This window comes from Thalassophryne amazonica, chromosome 8, assembly GCF_902500255.1.
Source record: "Thalassophryne amazonica chromosome 8, fThaAma1.1, whole genome shotgun sequence".
Taxonomy (NCBI): domain Eukaryota; kingdom Metazoa; phylum Chordata; class Actinopteri; order Batrachoidiformes; family Batrachoididae; genus Thalassophryne; species Thalassophryne amazonica.
The window spans coordinates 107,375,424-107,389,125 of record NC_047110.1 but is presented as its reverse complement, the minus strand read 5'-3'; the positions used below and the strand labels follow the sequence as shown (position 1 = coordinate 107,389,125).

Here is a 13,702-nt window from a genome sequence, read left to right as displayed (position 1 = left end):
GGTAATGAGGGGATGGCAGGGGGAGAGAAGCTGCAGAGAGGTGTGTAAGACTACAACTCTGCTTCCTGGTCCCAACCCTGGATAGTCACGGTTTGGAGGATTTAAGAAAATTGGCCAGATTTCTAGAAATGAGAGCTGCTCCATCCAAAGTGGGATGGATGCCATCGCTCCTAACAAGACCAGGTTTTCCCCAGAAGCTTTGCCAATTATCTATGAAGCCCACCTCATTTTTTGGACACCACTCAGACAGCCAGCAATTCAGGGAGAACATGCGGCTAAACATGTCACTCCCGGTCCGATTGGGGAGGGGCCCAGAGAAAACTACAGAGTCCGACATTGTTTTTGCAAAGTTACACACCGATTCAATGTTAATTTTAGTGACCTCCGATTGGCGTAACCGGGTGTCATTACTGCCGACGTGAATTACAATCTTACCAAATTTACGCTTAGCCTTAGCCAGCAGTTTCAAATTTCCTTCAGTGTCGCCTGCTCTGGCCCCCGGAAGACAATTGACTATGGTTGCTGGTGTTGCTAACTTCACATTTCTAAAAACAGTGTCGCCAATAACCAGAGTTTGATCCTCGGTGGGTGTGTCGCTGAGTGGGGAAAAACGGTTAGAAATGTGAATGGGTTGGCAGTGTACACGGGGCTTCTGTTTAGGGCTACGCTTCCTCCTCACAGTCACCCAGTCGGCCTGCTTTCCCGGCTGCTCGGGATCTGCTGGAAGGGAACTAACGGCGGCTAAGCTACCTTGGTCCGCACCGACTACAGGGGCCTGGCTAGCTGTAGAATTTTCCACGGTGCGGAGCCAAGTCTCCAATTCACCCAGCCTGGCCTCCAAAGCTACGAATAAGCTACACTTATTACAAGTACCATTACTGCTAAAGGAGGCCGAGGAATAACTAAACATTTCACACCCAGAGCAGAAAAGTGCGGGAGAGACAGGAGAAGCCGCCATGCTAAACCGGCTAAGAGCCAGTAGCTGCGCTAAGCTAGCGGATTCCTAAAAACACACAAAGTGAATAATGTGTAAATAATTTAGAGGTGATTCAGCAGAGGGAGTGCTTTAGTTAAGGCACGTGAAGATTACACTATGAAACAAATCATTATCTAGTTATCTAGATCAATCTAATTGCGCAGATTAAACAGCTAACAGATACAGCAAAACACCGCTGTGCTCCGGAACAGGAAGTGATACAATACCGCAGTGAGAGCCAACCACCAGTAGAGGTCAGTCAAAATCAAAAAGTCAAAAAGTAAAATGATAATAATGCAAATAACATGCTGTTGTTGTGCGGTATGCATTTTCTTAGTCCCTCCGTCCATGCCCAGTCGCCCAAAATGACAGCTATTCACCCTCGTCTAACTCTGGCGAATAGCTGTCATTTTGGGCGACTGGGCATGGACGTCGGGCCTCTTGAAAATGCATACCGCCCTCCAAAAGCATGTTATTGTATTATTACTAAACAAATACATAAACATGTGACCTCCGTTTGTGATGCCTGTCTTACACACACACACACACACACACACACACACACACACACACACACACACACACACACACCGTCTCATTTAAAAGTCACATTATTCAGCTTGCTGTTTAAAAGACTGGTGTTCAAGGTAACAGGGTTCCAAACTATTTTTCTTTTTCTCTCATCACTCACCGTACATCTTGCCTTCATCTGAAAGTATAATCTTCCGTCTTCCACATGGCGGATAGATGGCTAGCGCCTCCTGGAAGCTCTGCTCGATGTCTGGACTCCACACTCCTTCAGGGTCCCCGTCCATAGTCTTATCCCCGCCCGAGTCACTCAGTCTGTCCATGTCCTCGCCTGGACTTTCACTGCCACTCCAGCTACTGCGCTCCATACTGCCAGGTCACGCTAAATAACCGTTGTGTGGTCAGAGCTAACGCTAAATCCCTGCTGTGTGGTCAGAAATAATGCAAACTAACTGCTGTGTGGTCACAAATAACGCTAACTAGCTGCTGTGTAATCAGAGCTAATCCCAAGTAGTTGATGTTTGGTCAGAAATAACGCTAACTAGTTGCTGTGTGGTCAGCGTTAATGCAGGTAGTTGCTGTTTGGTCAGAAATGACGCTAACTTGCCACTGTGTGGTCACAGCTCACGCTAAATAGCGGCTGTGTGGTCAGAGATAACATAAACAAGTTGCTGTATTGCCAGAGCTAATGCTAACTAGGTGTTGTGTAGCCAGCGCTAACACTAATTATCATTGCATGATCACAGTTAACACTGACGAGCAGATATGCGGTCAGAGCTAATGCTAATAGCCTGGTGACGTAGTCAAAGCTACAATGAAACCTAAATCTAATGTAAATAGTAACTCTCCACTAGCCACCAGCAACTAAAACCTGAGTCTAAATGCTAACTGTGAAGTGCTGCTGTAGCTCCAGATGCTAACGATTAATAATAGTCCTGAGTGGCCGTTGAAGCTGCAGAAAAATCAGCAAGATGTCCAAACAGACAGCAGGGACCTAAAAGAACAGATAAATTATTTTGTGTTAGTCACATTTTAAGTTACAAGAATCTCATTATGACTAGCTTACTTAGGTCATCAACGTCACAAGTTAACTGTGATGCAAACAACTCTGAGGTCCTACGAGATAAAAGTAACACTTTTTACGATGAAACACTAACAAGACAAGAAAGAAGACTGAACATTGGCGTTAACAGCTTTGTTGGCCCTTTGCTGCATTTAGGAGGCACTTTGGATCAGTATTAGTTATTTCACTGATTAGTCAGTAGAAACTGGTTATGAATGACTCAGCATTTTTAAAGTTTGTTTGTTCCACTTCTCCTCCAAGGTGCTCGGGACAGTATCAGCCAAACTTGCTGTGTGCTGGTCTGCTTCACTAAACTTAATAGTCAACAGTCAAATTTGTTACGATCTTTAGTTCAAAGGCCATGTGACCAAGAGAAATGTTCATATTAGTGTTTAAAGATGCCCAATCCATGTGTAGGTATAGTACATGAAATATAGTGTTTTCTCCTGGAGATATTATATTTGCCAATATTTCATTTTGAAACCATTTCCTACATACTCAGTATTCATTTGTCTCTTGAAAAGAACAACTAAATAAATGTCCAGATTCAATCATGTACTCACGTTTCCAGCTCTCAATGTTTGCACATCTTTAGCTGTCTTCGGTACGCACCAAAGTTCAGATAACCCCAAACACTACTGTAGCTTTAACCTTCAGGTCAGATGCCTTCTTTCTTTTCTTAACACTGAATGTCAGACTTTTTTGCTTTCTTTTAGAACTTCCAAGTGGTGTTTTTCAAACACTGATGCCCTTTTTGAGTGCAAAGTTTTGCACATGTGCAAAACTATGTAAAGTAAGTCCCTTCGGCGGCTCCCTTGTTTGCACTCGGGGTCGCCACAGCAAATCCAAGTTGGATCTGCATGTTGAATTGGCACAGGTTTTACACCGGATGCCCTTCCTGAAGCAACACCACATTACATGGAGAAATGTGGCAGGGGTGGGATTTGAACCCGGAGCCTTCTGAACTGAAACCAAGCGCATTAACCACTTGGCCATCAAACAGGTTAATAAGAGATATTAAGCCCAAAAGTCGGGGGGTTGTTTCGCTGGGAAACCTTTGCATTAAGCCAAAACAAAACTGATGGAGGGACAAAATACACATTGTTGGAAGTGACTGACTACCTTTAACACTAACCATAGGTGTACCTTTAACCAGTTAATTGGAATATCCGTTCTAAATATGTATCCCCATTTGTAATTACGTCTTCGGCATTGAGGTCCACTGGTCTCCGTGTTTATCCATGGATTCTGTAGCATACATCAAGTGAGAGTCTACAAATCTCCCTGGACGGGATGCAGGTTACTTCCCCAACCACAGCATGTCCTCCCATTTATAGCAGGATGGACTGAGCCAATGCAGACAAAGTGTTCTGGCCGAGGACATAGAAAGACAGAACGGAAATCAAACCCTACTTTTGTACGATTATGATGGGGGTTTTTTTCACAAAATCAAATCGCTGACCCTCAATAATTTTTTTTTTTTTTTTTTTTACCAAGTTTGGTCCAAATCAGATCAAGACTGGAAACAACATCACCACCTGCCCTACTGCTTTGAGCAGGTTTACACTTGTTGGTGCATGTGTACTATTAGGTTTGAGCAATACAGAAAATCTGTTTTATTACAACTTCAAATTGCTTTAACTTTCTTTGGGATTGTCACAATTTTCTTGGCGTTGTTGCTACAGCGGATCCAGTATGGAAACTTTTTCCCCCCAAAGATGCACCTTGTTTTTCCAGCAATGCGGATCAACGTGTCATAATCCTTTGTCCCAGCTGGAAGAGGTGAGTTATTGCCTCTTTTCATGTTGGAAATTGCCAACTGTGTTGAAGCGTTATTACCGTCCAGCATCAAATCTACTTGCACATAAATGGAGCAAGTGCTTTAAGAAAGGGGGTAAAAAAAAAAAAAGAGAGACAAACTGAAGGGGCTCTGCCAGCTGCTGCCTGCAGTTCTTCTAAAATCCTCCCTCAGTAAACAGCAGGGTTGGCGACGTGCACGCTCGCACACAGTGCCAGCTCCTTGGGCGAACACATGTCATTTTGTCTGCACTACTGTTCAACACTGTCCTCCGCCGCAGCCTGCAGCGTGCACGGCCTCTACATATGCCTGGCTAATTTTAACACAATTACACTCGACAGCGTACGTGCACACACGCAACTCGAGCACGTGAGGCACTTTGGACCACGAGGATTTAACCTCGTCTGAATTTCAGCTCAACAGTTTAACACCGGGGGGAAAACATTCACAGCCGCGTGTAATGGCTGCGATCCACCGAGTTGTTCCCTCACCGTGCTTGTTTTATTCACTCTTGTTTCCTTTTCCTCTTTAGTTTCCTGCCCTTGCTTTCTTCCCTTCTTTCCTCCCGCCCTCCCCCAACAGTTTCCATTCAAACAAGGATTCATTCATCCACCTTTTATTGTCGGGAAACAGACGCATGACTTGTTTCCTCAAGACCAAGTGTGCACGCAAGCATGTGTGTGTGTGTTACTACACGCACACCTCCAAACAATTAATCAATGTTTAATTGCCTTGCAGCCCAGGTTTAAACAGTTACGCCACACTGCAAGTTCATCCAATCAACTCATCATACTATAATCTGAGGAAGGTTAGTCTGTTCCCCGACTCCTCCCAGCTCCTTTGGCCGATTTCCACCAAATGTGATTTATGGATAATGGAAAACACAAGATTTGAGTCACAGCCCAACTACCAACACCCAATAAAATAACGCCTACATTAGCTAATTTTGGAGTTTGCAACAGGCCTTAAGTGAAAAAGTATTAGTTGGTGGCAAACATTGGCCTCGCCCCAGTTGGTGACATCACACACCAAAAAAAAACCACAGGCCCACTATAATGTGTCTATAAAGAGCTACGATTGCACGTCTCGACTGCATACGTCCCTGACATCAGTGTGCGAGTGCGTTTGTGTGAATGGGTGAATGTGAGGAATCACTGTAAAGCGCTTCGTGCGTCTGATGCAGATGGAAAAGTGCTATATAAATGCAGTCCATTTACCATTTGATTTTTAAAATCCCAGTTGGAGCTCAATGCAAGCTGAAGTGGCTCATGGCTAATTTCATTCACTTCAAACTAAATATTTTTATAAATCAGAAACCCATCCGAGTTATCGCAGTAGCCATTTTTCACAGGCTCCCTGAACTCTTCAGTTGTATAATCCTGATTCAGCTCCAGTATTCTTTTCTCCCAACTCCCCTGAACACATCCTAGTTTCACAGCTATTCTCACCTGCAGCATTAGCAATCACAGATCATCTTTAAATGCCTTTTGTACTTATTTATTTATTTATCTATTTTTTTGGGCTGGCAATTAAATGTGGAAAAGCAGCAACAGGTTGATTGTAAAATGTAACAAGGCTGCGCACAAAAGTATAATCACATTAGAAATGGAAAAGAAATAGCAAGAAGCACAGGAGAGGAAATTAAGGCAGTTATAGTATTTAAAGAAAGGTTTGGGAAATGATTGGAAAAATAATAGAAAAGAAGAGGACATTACATCGGGGACGAGGTTTGGTCAAACTGCATTGAACAGTAAATTATAAATAACTAGAGCACTGCACTCGTAGAGCGCAAACCAATTTACCTTGGAAAAAATTTTCAAGGTCAAAGTCATCCAAGAAGTGGCTTCTCATAAGCTAAAATATAATACAAAATATAGATCAAAAGGGTTTTTCCATGTTAAAATCCAATAGCCACAAAATCCACAATCCAAATCGGATCTGGATCAAATTTGTCAGGCGATAGTGAGTGCCAGTCTGTATCTCACGTTCAAATATGTGAGTGATTGGGGCACGTTTGATTAAGATAGAATGTAAAATATTACATTAAACAGGGTTTTCAATATTAAATTCAAATCCACAATCCAGATCAGATTCGGATCAAACTTTGCCTTTATGAACCTTCTCCAAAGTTTGTGGTGCCATGAGCAACTTTACAATTTATTGTAAAAAAAATATATATATATAAGAAACTAGGGACCATACAGAGACGTTACATCACTGAGGAAGAACGCCCAAAGTAACATCCAAGAATTAATTAACTTTTGTTCTGAAGGTCCAACAGAACCTCAGTTCCGAAGGAACTGATGGAGTTAGAGGCATCAGATGTGACATTGTCCAATAGAGCCTGACCAATATATCGGTTTGTCAAAAATATCAGTCCATATAAAGCTTCCGCGGTATATTGGTATTAGCGTTATTTTTGTCAATATGAAAATTTTCATTTAACTGAAAAAACAATGCAGAAAAAAACACTATGGCTTTTGAAAACGGTATCATTATGTAGCTTGTCCAAGCATGCTTGAATCCCCATCACCCCCTGGTCACATTAGGTACAAGAGACAGAGGCAGAGTGACCAGTTACCATTTATTTTCGGTCAGAATGGGTATTTTAGAGTGATATAAGTCAAGTGGTCATTATGCCACCAGGTAGTCAGGGCCAAAATATTTACGTTGGTACAACCCCAATTCCAATGAAGTTGGGACGTTGTGTAAAATGTAAATAAAAACAGAATACAATGATTTTCAAATCCTCTTCAACCTATATTCAATTGAATACGAGGTCTGTCCATAAAGTATAGATCCTTTTTATTTTTTTCAATAACTATATGGATTTCATTCATATGTTTTTACGTCAGTCATGCTTGAACCCTCGTGCGCATGCGTGAGTTTTTCCACGCCTGTCGGTGACGTCATTGGCCTGTGAGCACTCCTTGTGGGAGGAGTCGTCCAGCCCCTCATCGGAATTCCTTTGTCTGAGAAGTTGCTGAGAGACTGGCGCTTTGTTTGATCAAAATTTTTTCTAAACCTGTGAGACACATCGAAGTGGACATGGTTTGAAAAATTAAGCTGGTTTTCAGTGAAAATTTTAACGGCTGATGAGAGATTTTGAGGTGACACTGTCGCTTTAAGGACTTCCCACAGTGCGAGACGTCGTGCAGCGCTCTCAGGCGGCGTCATCAGCCTGTTTCAAGCTGAAAACCTCCACATTTCAGGCTCTATTGATCCAGGACGTCGTGAGAGAACAGAGAAGTTTCAGAAGAAGTCGGTTTCAGCATTTTATCCGGATATTCCACTGTTAAAGGAGATTTTTTGTTGTGTGTGGGCCGCCAGAAGAGGAGGTACTGCTGGCCCACCACCAGTGGGCGCTCTGCCAGAAGTGCGGGCTTCAGGCACGAGAGGGCGCTGCCGCCATGGACACAGCCGGGGGTGACAGCTGTCGCTCATTACCTCTTGACAGCTATCACCCATCTACTCAACATCATCTCACTCCATAAAGACCAGACGTCATCTCCACCTCGTTGCCGAGATATCATACTTCATTGGAGGTAATATCCTCAGCCTTTTGTAAATCTGTTTATTGTGAGTGTTTGCAGGAGAACCGGTCGTTTTTGTGGAGGCTGTGCAAGACGGCGCTCCTTTTCAGCTGACACCGCTGCAACGCGCTGAGTGTGAGGTGGAGGTGGCATTCCCACCGCTGTTGTCACTGGGTGTACACACACCCACACTTGACTGTCTTTGTTCTTCGCCAGCAGTACCAGATCCGACAGTCGGGGACGGTGATCACCTGGGAATTCGGGACTTGGCGGCTCCAGTATTCACCAGGTTCTGGGGCGGCGGAAATCGTGTGGTTCCGGCTCTCCTCAGGACAGACGTCTTCTATCCTCAAGCTTGCCCACACGTCACCTTTGTGTATTTACTGTTGTGATATTCTGAGATTGTCTGTATGTTCGTTGTGCACATTCACAACATTAAATTGTTATATTTTGGCTCATCTATTGACCGTTCATTTGCGCCCCCTGTTGTGGGTCTGTGTCACTACACTTTCCCAACAGGATATCTCGGCCAGCGTCATGGACTCCGAGGGGCGTCACCCGGCTGTTGAACGACCAATGGGAGAGCAGGGAGCGCAGGCGTCTGCAGGAGACGTGATTGGTGAGCTGCAGCACATTCTCACCGCCTTTACGGCTCGGTTGGATCAAATGACTGAGCAAAACATCCTCCTGAACCGCAGGGTGGAGGCTCTCTCCGCACAGATGGCGTCGAGTGCTCAGGGCGCTGCTGCAGCTCGTCCTCCTGCCGACCCTGTGCAGGATATAAATGTTCCAGTGGTGGTTCAACAACCCCACCATCCCCTGAAGCATACATAAGCCCTCCTGAGCGGTACGGAGGTTGTGCGGAGACGTGCGCGGACTTTCTTATGCAGTGTTCGCTCGTCTTCGCACAACGTCCCGTCATGTACGCGTCAGATGCTAGTAAAATAGCTTATGTGATTGCTCTGCTTCGGGGTAAAGCACGCGCCTGGGCTACGGCGCTCTGGGAACAGAACTCACAGTTGTTATCAGCATACACTGGGTTTGTGGGGGAGTTCAGAACAGTGTTTGATCACCCTAACAGAGGAGAGACCGCTTCAACAGTGCTGCTGTCAATGAGACAGGGACGCGAGAGCGCAGCCGCTTATGCAGTCAACTTCCGCATCACGGCTGCGAGGTCCGGCTGGAATAACGTTGCGCTCCGCGCCGCCTTCATAAACGGACTGTCGTTGGTTCTGAAGGAGCAGCTGGTAGCTAAGGAGGAACCGCGGGATTTAGATGGGCTTATCGATCTCGTTATACGGTTAGACAATCGGTTGGAGGAACGCCGTCAGGAGCGAGGCGAAGGACGTGACCGGATACGCGCCGCTCCTCTCCCTTCCGGGTTCGAAAAGGGGCCGCCCTCCCCACGCTCCACAGCCGCAGCGCTTTGTGGGGCAACAGCTCCCCCTGCTGACGTTGTTAGGGAAATGCACAGGGCCAAAATGAGGAGGTTGATCCGTGGAGAGTGTTTTCTCTGCAGCTCAACTGAGCACACACAGAGAAACTGCCCCAAACGGCCAAAACGACAACACTCGCCCTTAGAGACTGGGCTAAGGGGGGGGTCAAAACATTCAAGTAAGACACACACAAATTGCCACACGACTCCCAGTCACAATCCTGAGCGGGGATTTAACCCTTCAAGCCCGAGCACTGGTGGACACGGGGTCAGAAGGGAATCTGCTAGACAGCAGATGGGCAAGGGAGGTAGGCCTCCCTCTGGTGGCGCTTCCTTCGCCATTGCAGGTGCGGGCACTAGATGGCACCCTCCTCCCTTTACTCACACACAAGACACAACCAGTAACTCTGGTGGTGTCTGGAAACCATCGGGAGGAGATTGAGTTTTTTGTAACTCCTTCTACCTCCCGCGTGATTTTGGGCATCCCATGGATGTTGAAGCACAATCCCCGGATTGATTGGCTGTCTGGGGTGGTGGTTCAGTGGAGCGAAACCTGCCATCGGGGGTGTTTAGGATCCTCGGTTCCTCCCGGTTCACAGGCTAAGGAGGAGGTCAAAGTCCCTCCCAATCTGACGGCAGTGCCGGTTGAGTGTTGCTCCAAATCCTGGATGTACCTTTCAGCATTGATGGTGCCATCACAGATGTGTAAGTTGTCCATGCCATGGTCACTAACACACCCCCATACCATCACAGATGATGGCTTTTGAACTTTGCGCTGGTAACAATCTGGATGGTGTTTTTCCTCTTTTGTCCGGAGGACACGACGTCCATGATTTCCAAAAACAATTTGAAATGTGGACTCATCAGACCACAGCACACGTTTCCACTTTGCATCTGTCCATTTCAAATGAGCTCGGGCCCAGAGAAGGTGGCGGTGTTTCTGGATGTTGTTGATGTATGGCTTTCGCATTTGCATAGTAGAGTTTTAACTTGCACTTGTAGATGTAGAGATGAACTATGTTAATTGACGATGGCTTTCTGAAGTGTTCCTGAGCCCATGCGGTAAGATCCTTTACACAATGATGTTGATTTTTAATGCAGTGCCGTCTGAGGGATTGAAGGTCACGGGTATTCAATGTTGGTTTTCGGCCTTGTCGCTTACATGTAGAAAGTTCTCCAGATTCTCCGAATCTTCTGATTATATTGTGGACTGTAGATGATGGAATCCTTAAATTCTTTGCAGTTGAACGTTGAGAAACATTGTTCTTAAACTGTTGGACTATTTTTTCACGCAGTTGTTCACAAAGTGGTGATCCTCACCGCATCTTTGCTTGTGAACGGCTGAGCCTTTTCTGGATCCTCCTTTTATACCCAATCATGACACTCACCTGTTTCCAATTAGGCGTTTTTTGAGCATTCATCAACTTTCCCACTCTTTTGTTGTGCCGTCCCACCTTTTTTGAAACGTGTTGCAGGCATCCATTTCAAAATGAGCAAATATTTGCACAAAAACAACAAAATTTATCAGTTTGAACATTAAATATTTTGTCTTTGTGGTGTATTCAATTGAATATAGGTTGAAGAGGATTTGCAAATCATTGTATTCTGTTTTTATTTACATTTTACACAACGTCCCAACTTCACTGGAATTGGGGCTGTAGATTGGTTGTGGATTGTATTTATAGTTATTGTTAATTAAGCTCATGTTTAAATTGCAAACCATTAAGCCTCAATTGCACTTCTTTGTCATAAGGGTTTGATAATGAAATGGTAGAAATCATTGCAATTTTTTTATGGATATAAGTGGCAGATATATTGGTATTGTGGATATTTTACTCCCTAATATCAGTATAGTATCGGCCCCCACAAAAAAGCCCCATCGGTTGAGCTCTATTGCACACCTTTAAGACAGCGTGCCACCACCATTGGTTAAAACACTGGTGACCTCAGAGGATGCCATGAATTCATTTGTCAGCTTCATAAACGCGTGCCACCCAACAGTCATTTTTTTTACTGTATTATTTAATGTTGTAGGCGTTTCCCTCTGCGCATTTCACTTTGATCCCAAAGAAATTGCACTAATACAAAACATAGCAATTCTCTCTCACGCATCTACGAACCCCTTTAACTTCTGATTCAACGTCAACATATTTATTAATCTGCACCGTGTTGCAGAAAACACGCCGACATGAACTCGATCACATGATCACAGAGACTGGATCCTGAATGTGTGTGAACTCCAGAAAACTCAAGTGTGACTGTCAAATATCTGCCGCTACCGCTTCCGTAAATGCAGCCGGCTTCACTAGTCAAACGGGGGGAGCATGGGGGGGCTTAGCTATAAGAAGGGAAAGACGAAATTCCGTATTAATGGAAGAACTCCAGATGCTGTCGTGAGAGGGGCCCAGCAGCAGACGGATGCTGGAGAGAGACATTAGTCACACAACAATCGACTCTGACGACTCTCCACCCCCACCAGGTCGACTATCTGCCGCGCTCGCTCTGCGTCACTAAGCACTACCCGGGCCCCTCCGTGCACGACCCCAGGCGTGGCGGTGTGAGTGCCAGTGCTCAGGAGGACGGCGATCACGTCCAGGGAATGGATGTGTGTCAGCGGGGTCCCTGTTAGTACATGATACAAGTTATCCCAAACAGCTCCCATCTCTCTTCTGTTGGACCGCGCTCGGTGGCATCTGTTTCACCCGCCTCCAGCGTGAGCACATTTACACACACAGCTTTCCATCAAGAGGATTTGGCGATAATCCTCAAAGCAAACATTGTTCCACTTCATAATATTTTGCCATCTTTATAACAGGCCCCTGGGCCCAAATACCCTTTTTTCCACTTGTTTTGCAGATAGAGATACGTGCACGTGTATCTTTAGCCCCCACTGTTAACGATACACATCTCAAACTAAGTGAGCAAACTGCAAAAGATGTACAAGGGGCTAGCTACAGTGATGTGAACAGAGCAGGAATCAATCCCTCCATTAATTTTATCATGTGAAACAACCCAAGTCTGCTGAGATTATACTCTGGGTTTAAGTAGGCTAGCCTGTTTTAAACGACCGCATTTTAAGTCACACTTTTTTTTTCCTGCACTCACATTTTGACACAGCATTTCCATGGGGGGGAGTTTAACAGTGGACAGGAACTCAGTGTAGCACATGGCAGTAAAGCCAGTAAACCAGTCATGATCAGTATGTCTGGTATTTATATTTATATGTGCAAAGTTTTTTTACTTTCACTTTTGATACTCTGTGTGCTTCTTACCCTGTGTGCTGCTATACAATGCTGCTGGAAACTCAATTTCCCTGAGGGAGTCATCCAAAGGTATGAATAATGTTCTGTCTAATCTAATCTAATTCCACAGGGTGCTGTTCTATTACGATTGTCCACAAACCCAAAAAAGTGCAACCTGAAAAGTAAACACCTACGCCCGGCTGCACTTTCAGCCAGAAAGAACCTCAACAAAAGCTGCTTCTGCTTCAAATGTTTACCCAGATGGAGCACAATCAAACAAGGTTCTAGCTGTACTTATTAGGAATACCGCTTTTAAAGATATTCAAACATGATTGAAGTTGTTAAGACACCCAGAAGTTAGCATGCACGAGCGACGATTTTGGGAATCAGGATGAAATTTTTGAACATTTCAAAAATTTGACCCACGTTTCAAAACTGGTGCCGATGATGGCCGTAACTACTATGTACACAAACTTTGTTCAAGATTGACAAAGCTGGATCAAGAAGTTACTATGATGCTTCAAAACATGCTCTGATTTGCTAATCGGGATCCATCCAGAAAATTTTATTTTGACACATATCAGTTACTGGTAGAGATTGCAAACGCAGTTTCTACCAGATCGCAGTTTCTACCTTGACACACGCACACATATACACATATACATACATACACATACATACACATACATACATACATATACATCAGGGGTGGCCAAGTTCGGTCCTCGAGAGCCACATTCCTGATACTCCTAGTTGTCTCCCTGCTCCAACACACCTGAATCCAATGAAAGACTCGTTAGCAGACTTTTAATGAGCCTTTCATTGGAGTATCAGGAATGTGGCTCTCGAGGACCGAACTTGGCCACACCTGATATATACATATATACACATACATATACATATACACAAACATATATACATATACACATACATATACACAAACATATATACATACACATACATATACACATACATATATACACATATACATATACACAAACATATATACATATACACATACATATATACACATATATATACATACACATATATACATATACACATACATATACACATACATATATACACATATATATACATATACACATACATATACATATACACTA

At 44.4% G+C, this 13,702-nt stretch overlaps 1 protein-coding gene across 1 annotated transcript in view; it reads right to left on the bottom strand.

The window, feature by feature from the left end:
* tead1a (TEA domain family member 1a) overlaps positions 1 to 13,702 on the bottom strand; it is a 116,730-nt gene that overhangs the window by 56,148 nt on the left and 46,880 nt on the right. Inside the window, exon 2 of the mRNA XM_034177208.1 lies at positions 1,668 to 2,498. Within this exon, the coding sequence (XP_034033099.1) occupies positions 1,668 to 1,872 (205 nt within the window). The 5' untranslated portion in view covers positions 1,873 to 2,498. The remainder of the gene's footprint in view (positions 1 to 1,667; positions 2,499 to 13,702) is intronic.